At 47.7% G+C, this 16,346-nt stretch overlaps 1 protein-coding gene across 3 annotated transcripts in view; it reads right to left on the bottom strand.

Annotated features, from left to right (window-relative positions):
* OLFML2B (olfactomedin like 2B) overlaps positions 1 to 1,786 on the bottom strand; it is a 40,340-nt gene extending 38,554 nt beyond the window's left edge. For 2 of the 3 annotated variants that reach the window (XM_028488714.2, XM_028488715.2), the window contains exon 1: positions 988 to 1,786. In XM_028488714.2, coding sequence (XP_028344515.1) covers positions 988 to 1,161 — 174 coding nt within the window. In that variant the 5' untranslated portion in view covers positions 1,162 to 1,786. The remainder of the gene's footprint in view (positions 1 to 987) is intronic. The other variant, XM_007116663.4, reaches the window with a different exon arrangement.
* Between the last annotated feature and the right edge of the window lie 14,560 nt (positions 1,787 to 16,346).

Raw genomic sequence — 16,346 nt, 5'->3', positions numbered from 1 at the left:
GTTTGATAAATGCCAAGTGTTTCTACAGGAAGGAGCCAAGGACCCCAGTCCCAAGGCTTAGTGGAGGTACAGGCAGCACTACAGGAACCCTTTCTCAGCCATCCCTCATCCTTTAGGATTATGACAACACCCACCACACAATCATCATGCAGGCTCTGGAAAGCATGAAATAAACACTCTAGAGAGACTGTCTTTTACAGTCATGAGATCTGGGTTGGGACAACCATGAGATTGTCAAAAGACCTGGCTCTACCCATCTCTAGGGCCCTTTACTGTTCTAAGCCTTATGGGCCTTAATTATAGAATGGGAATAAGGATTGTGTGGGCATTGAGCCAAATAAAACAAGTGAAAGTACTTCGTAAAAGGATATGTTACAGAGCCTGTCCCCATCAGCTGTCACTCCCTCCCCTCCCCGCTACCATCTGCCAGACCTGAGTGGATCTGCATTTCCATTTTACCTCCTCAATATGGGGGGGACTTATCATCAGTCCCTCTATTTGGGGGTCACCTCATATTCATCACACTTGTTGCTGTTCTTTTTTCTCCCTGGGTGTCTCACTCCGAGCAATGAAATATCTCCCCATGGGTTACGCCATCTGCCTCCTGTCCAGCATGCCCGCCTGTTTTCACATTCCAATTCTGACAACCAGCCACACAGACAAGAGATGGCCATACTTTCTACACCCCTTCAACCAAAAGGTTGTGATTTTTTTTTTTTTCTTCTTCTCAGGGAGTTGTGTGGTGTCTTCCCTTCCTTCTCCTCTCCTTTCTCCTGATTCTGTAACCTTGAAAGACCCTGTGATTTTGAGAGGAGGACCCATGTCCCTTTGCTTAAGAAAATATTCTGATAAATGAAAAGCAAGTGCCCTCCCCTTTGGTAATAATGGAGGGAGAAACGGCTGCTTCCGAACGCTTCATGGAGGACCATCTTAAGGCTCTTGCCACCACCCAGGGCAAGAGGGGTGGCCATGGGACTCGCAGCCTACCTGAGATAAAACGTTCTCCTGGTTGTCCGCTTCGTTTTGCAGAGTCTCGTCCTCCGTGGGCGCCACCGTCTGCACATCTGGGGGCTCGGTCGTCCCAGTCGGGGGAGTGCTGTACCCCCAGCCCAGAGCCATAACCAGAGCGAAGCAGAGAACTAGCAGCAAAGACTTGGCCATGAGGGACGCGACAAGAGGGAGCTCGGCCCCTTCGGAGAATGGCTGGGGTCCGGTGGGGTGGAGGGCGGGTGTCTCGGCAAGGACTAAGGCGAGAGGGTGTCTGGCTGGAGCCCGAGAGTGGCTGCTCAGAGCGCCTTCTAAAGCTGGGTGCGGCTGAGCGGGGCGGGAAGATGCTCCCTAGAGACCCTGGTCATCTCCTTCCCAACGCGATCAGCCCCGACCGTGCGGCCCCGGTAGAGAGTGGGGCGCAGGGTAGGAGGAGGTGACGGGGAAGGTGGAGGTGGTAAGGCTAGCCGAGCGCGCCGTCCTCTGGAGAGGGCTCAGGTGGAAGGAAGGGGTCCAGGCGGAGGCGGGCGGGGCGGTGCGCGCGGGGGCGGGCGGCTGCGAGCCTGGGGGCGCAAGGGGACCCGGTGGGGGTGTGGGGCGGGCAGCTGCGAGGGCTGCTGGGCGACTGCGCCGCGGAGCGCTGGCGCGGAGGGAGGGCGGAGCCTCTATTGTGCCGGGCAGCGGGGATGCAGCAAGTTACGGCGCGGAGGAGGAGGACCGGGAAGCGCCCGGGGCTCCGGCGGAGGGGTTCCCGGCCGACCCCGCCCCCCCACTCGACCTCAGCTGCTGCGCACGCCCTCCGGGGGGCGGAGGGGTGGTGACGTCGGAAGGTCACCCCTTTCCTTCATCTGACCGCAAATGATAAAGGAAGAGAAATTACCCCGAGCGGGATCCCTGAAATTTGGAGATCTCTTGTGCCCATTCTCGCGGAGAGGAGCGAGTTTCCTCTGGGATGGGAGGTAGGCACCGAGAACTCTCTCCAAGTACGAGCAAGTATGGATGGATCCTCAGCATCCTCCTTTTATTGCATCTGGAGGAGAGAAGGAACATTTGCTGTTGGACATTTCTTTTCCCTGACTTGACTTTGGGAAAGATATTTCGCAGCTTTGAACTTAGCGCCATCGGTAGTTTGCTTGCCTGCGGCAGCTTTAGAACCTGGTGATACCTCCAACAAGAGGATAGCTTTTTTTTTTTTTAACATCTTTATTGGAGTATAATTGCTTTACAATGGTGTGTTAGTTTCTGCTTTGTAAAAGAGTGAATCAGCTATACATATACACATATCTCCATTACTCCTCCTTCTTGTGTTTCCCTCTCACCCTCCCTATGCCACCTCTCTAGGTGGACACAAAGCACCAGGCTGATCTCCCTGTGCTATGCGGCTGCTTCACACTAGCTATCTGTCTTACATTTCGTAGTGTATATATGTCCATGCCACTCTCTCACTTCGTCCCAGCTTACCCTTCCCCCTCCCCGTGTCCTCAAGTCCATTCTCTACGTCTGTGTCGTGTTTTTTTTTAACATCTTTATTGGAGTATAACTGCTTTACAATGATGTGTTAGTTTAGTTTCTGCTTTATAACAAAGTGAATCAGCTATACATATACATATATCCCCATTACTCCTCCCTCTTGCGTCTCCCTCCCACCCTCCCTATCCCACCCCTCTAGGTGGTCACAAAGCTCCCAGCAGATCTTCCTGTGCTATGCAGCTGCTTCCCAGTAGCTATCTATTTTACATTTGGTAGTATATATAAGTCCATGCCACTCTCTTACTTCGTCCTAGCTGACCCTTCCCCCTCCCTGTGTCCTCAAGTCCATTCTCTACGTCTGCGTCTTTATTGCTGTCCTGCTCCTAGGTTCTTCAGAACCTTTTTTTTTTTTAAAGATTACATATATATGGGTTAGCATACAGTATTTGTTTTTCTCTTTCTGACTTACTTCACTCTGTATGACAGACTCTACATCCATCCACCTCACTACAAATAACTCAATTTCGTTTCTTTTAATGGCTGAGTAACATTCCATTGTATATATGTGCCACATCTTCTTTATCCATTCATCTGTCAAAGGACAGTTAGGTTGCTTCCATGTCCTGGCTATTGTAAATAGAGCTGAGATGAACATTGTGGTACATGACTCTTTTTGAATTATGGTTTTCTCAGGGTATATGCCCAGTAGTGGGATTGCTGGGTCATTTGGTAGTTCTATTTTTAGTTTTTTAAAGAACCTCCATACTGTTCTCCATAGTGGCTGTATCAATTTACATTCCCACCAACAGTGCAAGAGGGTTCCCTTTTCTCCACACCCTCTTCAGCATTTATTGTTTGTAGATTACTTGATGATGGCCATTCTGACCAGTGTGAGATGATACCTCATTGTGGTTTTGATTTGCATCTCTCTAATGATTAGCGATGTTGAGCATCTTTTCATGTGTGTGCTGGCCATCTGCATGTCTTCTGGCAGAGCCAGGAGAGCCTGGCCCGAAGGCCCTCTGCAGCACATCACCCTCTAGTGAGGCAGAGATCAGGTAGGAAGACACCTAAATGAAAACTTGATGTGCAAAGGTAAGGAAGATACAGGCCATCTAAACTTCAAAACCATTGAAACACTAAAGGTTTGGTATGTAACTCCCCACTTACTTTACTTTATGGGTGGTTTTAACCAAGGTTTCTGAGAGACTCCTCCTGCTGCCAAGAATCTGCACATTTCCTCAAGATGTGGGGCAGGGTAGGACAGGATAGAAACACACGAGTAAACAGAGTATAAATGAATTGCTTTCTGGAGTGTGTATGAGAGTCAGACAGGTTTAATCCTTGTGTGGTTCTATATGCCTGCCTCCTGGGCTTCATAGGGTTAAGAGACACCAACCTTTTATAATATCAGCAGATCTCGATTAATCTGGCAAATGCTATAAATCAAGGGGCAGTGTGAAATTGGACACTAAATGTATTGGACGTTATTATAAAAAGAGAAATTGGATAATATCTACTCACTCCTATCTGAAAATGAAAAACCGCCAGGGTAATGAATCTCCTTGATCTGCTGAAATGCCTATCAGTTATAAAGTACTTTTCTGTCAAAGAGATAAGCAGAGTCAAAACACACAATAAAAATTGTTCACCACAGTATTTTTGAATACAAGTAAATAATTCTCCATGATGCTTGTGCTATAAACCCCCCAGCCCTCAAAAAAGACCAAGTGACCATCTCTTTTAAAAAAGCCATAAAGTCAAAATCAAGAGGTGCTCTTGTTGCGCTGACACATTTTTTGTTCTAGTTCTGTGAAAAATGCCATTGGTAGTTTGATAGGGATTGCATTGAATCTGTAGATTGCTTTGGGTAGTAGAGTCATTTTCACAATGTTGATTCTTCCAATCCAAGAACATGGTATATCTCTCCCTCTGTTTGTGTCATCTTTAATTTCTTTCATCAGTGTCTTATAGTTTTCTGCATACAGGTCTTTTAACGCCTTACGTAGGTTTATTCCTAGGTATTTTTTCTTTTTGTTGCAGTGGTAAATGGGAGTGTTTCCTTAATTTCTCTTTCAGATTTTTCACCATTAGTGTATAGGAATGCAAGAGATTTCTGTGCATTAATTTTTTACCCTGCTACTTTACCAAATTCATTGATTAGCTCTAGTAGTTTTCTGGTAACATCTTTAGGATTCTCTGTGTATAGTATCATGTCGTCTGCAAACAGTGACAGCTTTACGTCTTCATTTCCGATTTGGATTCCTTTTATTTCTTTTTCTTTCCTGATTGCTGTGGCTAAAACTTCCAAAACTATGTTGAATAATAGTGGTGAGAGTGGACAACCTTGTGTTGTCCCTGATCTTAGAGGAAATGGTTTCAGTTTTTCACCATTGAGCATGATGTTGGCTGGGGGTTTGTCATATATGGCCTTTATTATGTTGAGGTAAGTTCCCTCTCTGCCTACTTTTTCGATGGTTTTTTATCATAAATGGGTGTTGAATTTTTCCGAAAGCTTTTTCTGCATCTATTGAAATGATTATATGATTTTTCTCCTTCAATTTGTTAATATGGTTTATCACATTGATTGATTTGTGTATATTGAAGAATCCTTGCATTTCTGGGATAAACCCCACTTGATCATGGTGTATGATGCGTTTGATCCTTTTAATGTACTGTTGGATTCTGTTTGCTAGTATTTTGTTGAGGATTTTTGCATCTATGTTCATCAGTGATATTGGCCTGTCATTTTCTTTCTTTGTGACATCTTTGTCTGATTTTGGTATCACGGTGATGGTGGCCTCATAGAATGAGTTTGGAAGTGTTTGAGAAGGAGAGGTGTTAGCTCTTCTCTAAATGTTTGATAGAATTCTCCTGTGAAGACTTCTGGTCCTGGGCTTTTGTTTGTTGGAAGATTTTTAATCCCAGTCTCAATTTCAGTGCTTGTGATTGGTCTGTTTATGTTTTCTGTTTCTTCCTGGTTAAGTCTCGAAAGTTTGTGCTCTTCTAAGAATTTGTCCATTTCTTCCAGGTTGTCCATTTTATTGGCATATAGTGGCCAGTGGATTCTTAACCACTGTGCCACCAGGGAAGTCCCCCACTTTCTTCACCTATTTTTAAAAAAAATTTATTTTATTTATTTATTTTGGCTGCATTGGGTCTTCATTGCTGCATGTGGGCTTTCCCTAGTTGCAGCAAGCGGGGGCTACTCTTTGTTGCGGCGCACAGGCTTCTCATTGCGGTGGCCTCTCTTTGTTGCGGAGCATGGGCTCTAGGCGCGTGGGCTTCAGTTGTCGTGGCATGCGGGCTCAGTAGTTGTGGCGCACAGGCTTAGTTGCTCCACGGCATGTGGGACCCTCCGGACCAGGGCTTGAACCCATGTCCCCTGCATTGGCAGGCAAATTCTTAACCATTGTGCCACCAGGGAAGTCCCTTCTTCACCTTTTATTTCCTTTTTATTCACCTGTTTCTCAGACCACATGACATAGACCTTCTATTGTTCTGGTTAGTTTTTCTCTAGAAAGGCTCCAGTTTGAGTATCTGTTAGAGCATATTGAAACTATTTCTTCTCTTTTTCTGGGCACTGTTGTTTTATTAATACAGCCAAAGACTGCCTTTGTTTTTTTGGCAGTTACATCACACCAATGATTCACATTGATTTATTTTTTAAATGTAGTTTTTTCCTGTTCTTTTTTCTTTTACATGAATTTTATACTTGTTTTCTCCATCTTGTGCTCTCCAGTGATGTTTTTTTTTTTTAAACCCAAATGCCAGCCTTTACATTTTTTCCCATTGAATATTATGATGGTTTTGGCCCATCTTTTCATTCTGTTGAAATCTTGCTGTTTTTGCTCTTGTCCCAGTTTGGGATAATTTCCAAATTCAATAAGCCTAGTTTCTGTCTTAATGCAAATCAGTAATTTTATTTATTTCTAATTTATTTATTTTTATTTATTTATTTTTTTTGCCGTACGCGGGCCCCTCACTGCTGTGGCCTCTCCCGTTGTGGAGCACAGGCTCTGGACGCGCAGGCCCAGCGGCCATGGCTCACGGGCCCATCCGTTCCGCGGCATGTGGGATCTTCCCGGACCGGGGCACGAACCCGTGTCCCCTGCATCGGCAGGCGGACTCCCAACCACTGCGCCACCAGGGAAGCCCCAAATCAGTAATTTTAAAAAGTCATATTCATTCATATTCTAGACCCCTACCCATAATAGGAAAAATCTTTCCTTATTGATATTAACATTTTTGGTGATTGCTCAGGCAGTCAGAGGCGTTGGTGCTTAGGCCATGTGTTTTCATCATATCTAAAAGCATTTTCTGACAGACTTTGTCACCTACCTTTTAGAAATCCAGATATACTGTGGCACTCCTCCCACCTGCCAGTCTGATAACCTGATCTGAAGATCCTGAGATGAGCTCGGTTTGGCTTTAGAGCATCCAAGTTGACGTAAACTCTGTGCAGTCTTTCCTAAGTGCCTACAGATCTCACTTCACTTGATCCTCAGCATATTCATGTAAAGTAAGTACTGCTCTCCCTGTTTGCAGATGAAGTCATTGAGGCACCAAGACAATGAGCTGTATGATGACCACTCTGTACTGAGTGCTTACTGTGTGCACGCGTCATTTGATGTTCCAAAAAAAACCCCTGAGCTAGGTAGTATCATCCCCTTTTACAAATGAGGAAACAGCCTCAAAGAGGGGCATACTTACCGTGGAAATGTTCAAAGAACAGGGTCCCAGAAAGCCCTGAGCATGCCACTTCAGCAACCTGAGACCCAGGACCTTTACAGGTTTTGGCCAGCTGGCAGGTTGCCGGGCTCTGGGGATTCCTCAGCTGCTATATCCACCAGGCCTCCCCAGCCAAGTTTCCTTCTGGCAAGAGCATCTGTTTTCCAGTTTACCTGGGAGCCTCTGGACTTTGCTCTGAAATGCTCGTCTGTTGAATACCAAGGCTTCATTTGCCAGGTGGGGCTGGGGTGGCTAGAAATGACCTGCCACCTTAGTGTGTAATTTAGAAAAGGCACCTGCCCCACAGCATCAGAATCAAAGAGCAGGGCAAATTCTCACGAGAACCATCATTCTGCCATCTCCCTTCCCTGGCTCACTGCAGGGTGGGAGCCGTGCCAGGGAACTGCCATAAAATGCTGGAAAGGGATGATGGAAAGCCTGGCCGAAAATGAAGTCTTTTTTTCCCCTGTTCACTCTGCTTTGCTGCTTTCTCAGCTTCTTATTTTGCCTTTGATCTTCTAGGTTTTCTCCCTTTTAAAATTCAGTTTAACTCATTTATTGAATGTATATTATGGGTCGGGTGCTCTATGGCCTGCTGAGCACAAAAGATGAAGAAGATAAAACCTCTGCCTTTATGAGCTCATGTTATAAAGATTACATGTAATCCTGGGGAGGCATACAAAAGGCTTTTTTTTTTTTCCCTCTGAAGGTATTTTAGTAAAAACAAAGCTGTTCATAACTGCAAGAGAGGTAGGCAGTAAGGAGCCATTAAAAGATTTGGGCCAGGGGGCTTCCCTGGTGGCGCAGTGGTTGGGAGTCCGCCTGCCGATGCAGGGGATACGGGTTCGTGTGGAAAGGGATGATGGAAAGCCTGGCCGAAAATGAAGTCTTTTTTTCCCCTGTTCACTCTGCTTTGCTGCTTTCTCAGCTTCTTATTTTGCCTTTGATCTTCTAGGTTTTCTCCCTTTTAAAATTCAGTTTAACTCATTTATTGAATGTATATTATGGGTCGGGTGCTCTATGGCCTGCTGAGCACAAAAGATGAAGAAGATAAAACCTCTGCCTTTATGAGCTCATGTTATAAAGATTACATGTAATCCTGGGGAGGCATACAAAAGGCTTTTTTTTTTTTCCCTCTGAAGGTATTTTAGTAAAAACAAAGCTGTTCATAACTGCAAGAGAGGTAGGCAGTAAGGAGCCATTAAAAGATTTGGGCCAGGGGGCTTCCCTGGTGGCGCAGTGGTTGGGAGTCCGCCTGCCGATGCAGGGGATACGGGTTCGTGCCCCGTTCCAGGAGGATCCCACATGCCGCGGAGCGGCTGGGCCCGTGAGCCATGGCCGCTGCGCCTGCGCGTCCGGAGCCTGTGCTCCTTAAGGGGAGAGGCCACAGCAGTGAGAGGCCCGAGTACCACAAAAAGGGAAAAAAAAAAAAAAAAAAAAAAGATTTGGGCCAGGAGAATGGCCATAGTCAGATCTGCAGATTACATGAATCACTCATGTGGTGAAGAGTAGAAAGCAGACGGAAAGGCAATACAATAACTATAGTTCTCTGTTTGCAGACCACCTGGCCTCCTGGGTTGGCTCTGCCCAACCCAGAGTCCTGTGCTGGATGGGTCATTGCTCTGACTCAGAGGGAAGCTCCCCTGTCCTCTATGACTTGTGCTGACCCAAGGAGGGATAGGTAGGCAGAGGCCCTTTGCCTTCGCAAGGAATTTTCCATGGCTGCTACATGTCAGAACTCCAAGAGATACAATTCCCATCATAGCTTACGTGAGTGGAGCTCCCTAAAATTGTGCAGGCACAACCGGCAACCACCAAACACTGTCCTGGGACAGGCCAGGAACCCTGCATACAGCCTGTGGCTTCTACACACCATGATCTCTCTCTCTCTCTCTCTCTTCCCTATCCCTCTCTCTTCCTTCACTCCCTCTCCCTCTCTCCTGGTTCCAGGAGACCTCCATGCTTAAAAGCAGAGAGCAGCACTGGCACAGATTATGTGCTGTCCTGTGGTGTGCTTTTATTTATTTTTGTGTGTGTGTGGTACGCAGGCCTCTCGCTGTTGTGGCCTCTCCCGTTGCGGAGCACAGGCTCCGGACGCACAGGCTCAGCGGCCATGGCTCACGGCCCCATCCACTCCGCGGCATGTGGGATCTTCCCGGACCGGGGCACAAACCCGTGTCCCCTGCATCGGCAGGCGGACTCTCAACCACTGCGCCACCAGGGAAGCCCCTGTGGTGTGCTTTTTCAGGGCATTCACATGCCTTCCCTGCCTTTTCATAGATGTCTGATGTCCCTTTAATAAGTTCTGCCTTCAGTGATGAGTCTTTACACATGAATACTTCTGGTAGAGGCAATGCATTGCCTTAAATCTATACCAGGGAATAAATAACTGATAACAGATTTTGCTAGGGAAGCAGCAGTGGGAAAACACTGCAAAGTCAAAAGGACGCATTATGGGACAATGCCAGAGAGGAGAATGTGGAGAAAGGAAAGGCCTGGACCATGCTTTACCACCTAGCCTAGAAATGAGGTGTAAGGACTCATTCTTGATTATTAAAGATGCATAGAAGCTGGTTCAGTAAAGACTGGGAGACAGCACTCCAGGTAGAAGCCTAGAAATGGTAAAACTGCGGCGAGTTATTGGGAAATGCAAGCAAAGCTGGAGCATGGGGGTTACAATAGACAGAAAAGAAGGGGACGTAGCATGGAGGTCCAGAGGTGAGAATGGTGGGCAGGTCACCCCAGGCCTGTGTACTGTGCTGGGAGTTTGGATTTTGAGCCAAAGGCTGTGGAAGGGAGACCCCAAAATTGCTGTAAGCAAGGGAGTGAAATAATTCAACTTGAGTTCTGGTAGATGGTCCTGGCAGAAGAATGGGTTGGAGGGTCAGACTAAAGTAGGGAGACTTGTTTGGAGGCTGTTGTTGAAATCCAAGCATGAGATGGGAAGGCTCTGATGAAGGTAGTGGCATACAGAGACAGGGGTGGGTAGGAGATTCAGAAAGAGGTAGAAATAATAGGACTCGGTGACTCTCTAGATATGGGGGACAGAGTAGGGTGAAAGTATTATTAAGAATTCTTGGTTGTAAGTAATAAAGCAATTTTATACAGATTAATCAAAGAAAAGGGGTGAGGAAGGGGACTTTATTATAAGGATATAGGATTGTCTCACAGAACCCAAGGGCTTCAGTGTCACTGGGGTCATTAAGGACTTCTCCACACAATAGACAGAAGGTGTCCAGGTCATAGTTACATGAAGAGAGTGTGAGGATTTCTCCTTCGCAGGCCCAATTCCAAATGCCCAGGGAAGGGACTCTGGTGCAACATGCATCAGGTGCTCAGTCCTGAACTGATCACCTAAGGTGTGTGTGCAGGGGGTCAGGTCACTGTGTAGAAGTGGGAAGAAGGGCAGGTCCCAGGGAGGGGCTAATAGACCAGGCAAATAGACAGGTATCCACTGTATTCTAGCCCATGGCTGTCTGGCTCTCTGTCGCCCCTCTGCTTCCAAGATGCACTTACTTAACATAAATTAATCATCTTAGAGAAAAGCAAAAATGTATCCCCAGAGGAGACAAGCCAAATTAGTATCTAGGAATGACAACTCTTCTGTGTGTCCACATCTCCAGGTGATACCTTTTCCAGCATGGCTTGAATCTAGTCCAGATGTGACTTCTCACCATCCTACAGCCACCAGATTCAATGATAAAGCTGGTATATGTATGTACAGTAGCTCTCAGCTCAGTGTAGACATTTCACTTGGTAGATTAGCCACCGAAAATGGTAATCCATACATTTGCTCTTCAGGATACTCCCTTCTGTTCACTGGGGTGCATGAATGTTATTTAATATTAGCCATGTCAGTCAGCCTGGAGCCGTGCAGGAGCCTGGGCTTCAGGTCAGATAGATGGTCTGTGGAATCCAGGATTTACCACGCTTACTATGGACTTTGGGAAAGTCACTTCACCTCTGTGAGCCTCGGTCTCCTCATTCTAACCTGGGAGTCATGTAAGCATCCTCTGCTGCTTACTATGCACTCACCACGTGTTTCTTGTTTGACCCGGGCAGGAAGGAACTCCAGTCCCAATTCTAAGGCTAAAAATCATGAGGACTATCAAGATCACAGAAGGCTTACTGAAAGGGTAAGTCTTAGATCTGGCATGGAGAGGAAAGCCAGACACTGATATAAAGGTGAAGGTTTGCTTGTAAGCAGGAGAGATGATTCTAGTCTGAGCTTTGTGGGGGCTTTAGAACCACAGACCTGGGCTCAAATCTTTTTTTTTTTTTGTACAGAATGTTCACAGCAGCTTTATTTACAATAGCTGAAGACTGAAAATGACCCATATTTCATCAACAAGAAAATGCATAGGGACTTCCCTGGTGGCGCAGTGGTTAAGAATCTGCCTGCCAGTGGAGGGGACACAGGTTCGAGCCCTGGTCCGGGAAGATCCCACATGCCACGGAGCAACTAAGCCCGTGCGCCTCAACTACTGAGCCTGTGCTCTAGAGCCCGAGAGACGCAACTACTGAGCCTGCGTGCCACAACTACTGAAGCCTGCGCACCTAGAGCCCGTGCTCTGCAACAAGAAGCCTGCACACCACAACAAAGAGTAGCCCTCACTCGCCACAGCTAGAGAAAGACCACATGCAGCAATGAAGACTCAGTGCAGCCAAAAATAAATAAATAAATAAATTTATTTTAAAAAAATAAAGGATATGGGTTTTAAAAAAGAAAAGAGGGCTTCCCTGGTGGCGCAGTGGTTGAGAGTCCGCCTGCTGATGCAGGGGACATGGGTTCGTGCCCCGGTCCGGGAAGATCCCACATGCCGCAGAGCTGCTGGGCCCGTGAGCCATGGCCGCTGAGCCTGCGGTCCGGGGCCTGTGCTCCGCAACGGGAGAGGCCACAACAGTGGGAGGCCCGTATACCGCAAAAAAAAAGAAAAGAAAAGAAAAGAAAATGGATAGACACATTGTGGTACATCCATACAGCATAATACCACTCTGCTGAGTAGTATACAAATTCTGTGAAACATACTACCCATCCATGCACCAACATGGATAAACCTCAAAAACTTTATGCTGAGCTAAAGAAACCAAACACAGCAAACAATACATGCTGTCAGATTCCACTCATATAAAGTTCTAGAACAGACCAAAGTAATGTGGTGGAAATCAGAACAGTGGTTGCCCCTGAGGGTGGAAGGTATTGAGTAGGAAGGGGCATGAGGGAATTTTCTGAGATGTTGGAAATATTCTGCTGGGCTCAAATCTTAATCCTGCCATCTATCTGGCGGGTGATCTCGGGCAAGTTTTTGTCTTCTGAGCCTTAGTTTTCTAACATTGCTAGATCGTTGTGGAGATTAGAGATGTAAAAAAAGGCCTCACTCATAGCTTGCCACATTCACAAATATTTGTTGAATGTCGAATGAATGATAAAATAATAACCATTTATTAAATGGGGATATTATTACTCCTGTCTCTGACTCACTATGTGAACTTAGAACTCTCTCTGTGCCTCAGTTTACTTCTCTGAAAAAGTAAACTATCGTTTTCGATTCTTTGTTCCTTCCATTTGGTGACCGTGACTTACATAAACACATTTTTCCCATTTTTGGGTTTGCTTCATTCCAGGGACTAAACTTTAACAAGGTAACTTTCTAAAGTCTGAGCAATTCCTGAGGTGTTTGGAGCCAGCTGCCATCCCCTTGCTTTTGTTGGCAGGGCAGCCCAGGCATATCTGGCAGCTGCAGCTGCCCAGGGAGATGCTACCTCCAATGGGGAAATAGGGATGGGGGTGGAGGTGGGTAGGGCAGGGGGCTTGTCTGGGGGGACATACAGCATCACCCAGAGCAAGGTGGTGAGCAAAGCAAGACTGTCACAAGCATCCCTGGCCTGACACTGAGTTCTGAGTGAAAACCAAGGGACACCTCACTCCGACCGGAGGAAACCCAGCTATGCGCTCTGAAAGCCAACACTCCCATGCAAGGAGAGAGGCACCTAAAATAGCAGCATCACGACTGAGTCAGGGTGGTGCCACCCCAGAGTTCCAACTCCTGCCAACATTCTTTCTCCCCCTTCCTCTGAAAAATTACTCTCTTCTGAAAACCCAATCCAAGTTCGTTCCAGTTAATCTTGGGATCTTCCCTCCTGCCCACATCATTCTCAACCTTCCTTCATCTCGTTGATGTTGCTCTGTTTTCCTCTTATTCCTCCTTCCTCCCTTCTTGCAAGGAAAAAACCATTCAGAGCTCTGTTATCTGAAAGTGATAAGAGTGGTTCCTGAACAACCATGTGCTACTGAAGTTTTCCATTCCTTCACAGAAGATTTTCAGTGTCTGAGCTTCACTGCTGTTAGACCTAGAATTGTATGTCCAGTAACACACTACCTTTGTACAACTCCAGGGGAACCACACAGTGTAAATGGTGTCCTCTGGGGTGAAGGACAGTTTGAGCACCTAATATGGCCAGGTGCAAGCATCTCATTTCATTACCACATCTATCCTGCAGTGGAGGTGTCACTACCCCCAGGCTGCAGGTGAGGAAATTGAAGCAGGGAGATTGATTAAACGTGCCAGAGGACAAAAATACACAGCTTATAAGTGGTAAGCTAGCTTTGATCTCAGGTCTGTCTGACTCCAGGCTGTTCATCACACCCCATCCTACAATATTTAACTTTTAAAACCCAAATTCATCTCCTCGCCCAAGTGCCATCTCCCCTTCTAGAATTCCATACTTAAGGTTCTCCAACCTCTTAGGGGCAAAGTGGCGCATTTATGTAAAAACAACCAACTGCAGAGGCAGTGGGCAGTGAGGTGTCCCATCTGGGAGACCTGGCTTCTAGTCCCCATGCTGTCACTCCAGCTGTGTGTGTGAACTTGGGCAGTCATGGGCTTTAGTTTGGTCTATTTTCCAAGAGAATTGGTAGGACTGAGTGATTTCCAAGGTGGTCCCTTTCAACCCTAACATTCTGAATTCTTCGGTCCGAGCAGCTTGATTTTTTTTTTTTTTTGCGGTACGCGGGCCTCTCACTGTTGCGGCCTCTCCCGTTGCGGAGCACAGGTTCCGGACGCACAGGCTCAGCGGCCATGGCTCACGGGCCCAGCCGCTCCGCGGCATGTGGGATCTTCCTGGACCGGGGCACGAACCCGGTTCCCCTGCATCGGCAGGCGGACTCTCAACCACTGCGCCACCAGGGAAGCCCGCAGCTTGATTTTTGATACTTCTTGACTGTGTTCTGAACAGTTGGCTTGAACGTAGTTACCCACAGAAAAATAGTTGTTTTGTATGTTTCTGTAAGGCCATCAGTCACTCTAGAAAGTGTTGAATATTTGAGTTGTGAGAAGGGTAGACATCCCGTGTTTTTCATGACACATTCCACAACATGTGGGCATTCTGGGTTTCCTCAAATTGTAGCATGGTGATTGCATAGCCATGGTGTGCAGTCTGTATCTGAAGACAGGTGGGAGAGGAGGGAGGAACATCAGGGCTGCCCCAGGGTGTGCTGCTGGGAATTTGGCTGGTCTGGTCAGAAGTGGTGGGTCACTCCCTGTGGAGCATGTGTGCTGGCCTGGGCAGCAGGAGAAACAGTCTGGTTCCAGATCGGCTCACTCTGGGATGGGGACAAGCTAAGCAGTGATAGTGATAGCAATAGTGGGCAAAGCCCATTAACAATTCCCAGGGGCTTCCCTGGTGGCGCAGTGGTTGAGAGTCCGCCTGCCGATGCAGGGGACGCGGGTTCGTGCCCCGGTCCCGGAAGATCCCACGTGCCGCGGAGCGGCTGGGCCCGTGAGCCATGGCCGCTGAGCCTGCGCGTCCGGAGCCTGTGCTCCGCAACGGGAGAGGCCACAACAGTGAGAGGCCTGCGTACCGCCAAAAAACAAACAAACAATTCCCAGGAAATAAAAGTAGAATCCGGGTAATAAAATAAAGTCTACCTTTTTTTTTCCTTTTCCTTTTCCTTTGTGCTGAGTCTAGTTTCACTTGCTCCTAGGGTACCACGTGCAGAGGCCTTGCACCCAGCACTTCAGACCAGAGTTCCTAGTGGGAAATGGCTGCACCCTGCACTTCAGCTCGGGGACCATGTGCAGAAGCACTGTGCACAAAGCCGCAGTTCAAGATGGTGATGGCAGGCCGCGTGCAGAGATGCTGTGCCTGCCGCTGCGATCTGGAGCCATGAGCAGCGCAGCTGTGCCTGACCGGTGAGAACTCCACCCCTCTCCCCTCCCTGCTGCTGAGAACCCTATAAAGCAGCCCCACCAAAGGCCTTTTGGGGAGAGTATGTAGTCTAGAGCATGAGCTTGCCCCTCTCCATTCTTTGATCAAAGACTAAAGCTTTCCTCTCCTCCTGAACTGAACTCAATCTCATTCTCCTGGCTTGAACGACACTAGGCAGACGGAACCTTGTTGGGAACCAACCCAGGAAGGTCGGTAACAAAATTGTGGTGACCACGAAGGTACGGACCGCGGCCTTTTCACCGGCACTTATCCACTGTGCTCCAGTGGGAGGACAGTGAAGGCTTTGGAGGTTTGCCTGAGGATGACTGACTCTGGTCTTCACTCTGACGGGGTAGAATGACGGCAGCCTTGGCCAGGTTCAGAGCAACCCTGACCAGAAACCTGCACCCCGGTGTGGTGCGCACACAGCGGTGGCCCCAGAGTCATCTGGACTGCACCCCCTGGAGGGGATCACACTGTGGCATCATTGGGGACAGGGGACTGAAATTCACACGACCGCCCACTGTGTCTGGCTGACCTTCCCGCAGTGCCAGACACCCTGGGGACAGTGGGCACCTGTGGACGAGAGGGAGCCGAGGCAGCCTTGCCCACTGTCTTGCTAGTAGTGATGTCCTCTTGACCCCTGTTCAAGGCAGGAGCAGCCACACCAGGACTTTTTGCCCTCCTCACTGATCTGCAGGAGTCAATGGTAGCGTTCTCCGTAGTCACTTTCAGTTTGTTAAAGGAGAGTGGCCAGCCCCGTGAGCCAAGAGGCACGATTGGGAAAAGGCCCAGGTAATAAGGACCACCTGACAAAATGGAGGAAGGATGCTCAATCCAACCTCAGGAAAAGGCACCAGGGACACCTGAGTGTGAGAGGGTCTCAAGGTAGGTACCTGACCGGTGACTTGACCTCTTCTGGTCAGCACTAGTTTCTCTGGGGAGTGCTA

The sequence above is a fragment of the Physeter macrocephalus genome, chromosome 4 (assembly GCF_002837175.3).
Source record: "Physeter macrocephalus isolate SW-GA chromosome 4, ASM283717v5, whole genome shotgun sequence".
In the NCBI taxonomy this organism is placed as follows: domain Eukaryota; kingdom Metazoa; phylum Chordata; class Mammalia; order Artiodactyla; family Physeteridae; genus Physeter; species Physeter macrocephalus.
The sequence above is the reverse complement of the archived record's forward strand: the minus strand, read 5'-3'. Positions and strand labels throughout refer to the sequence as shown.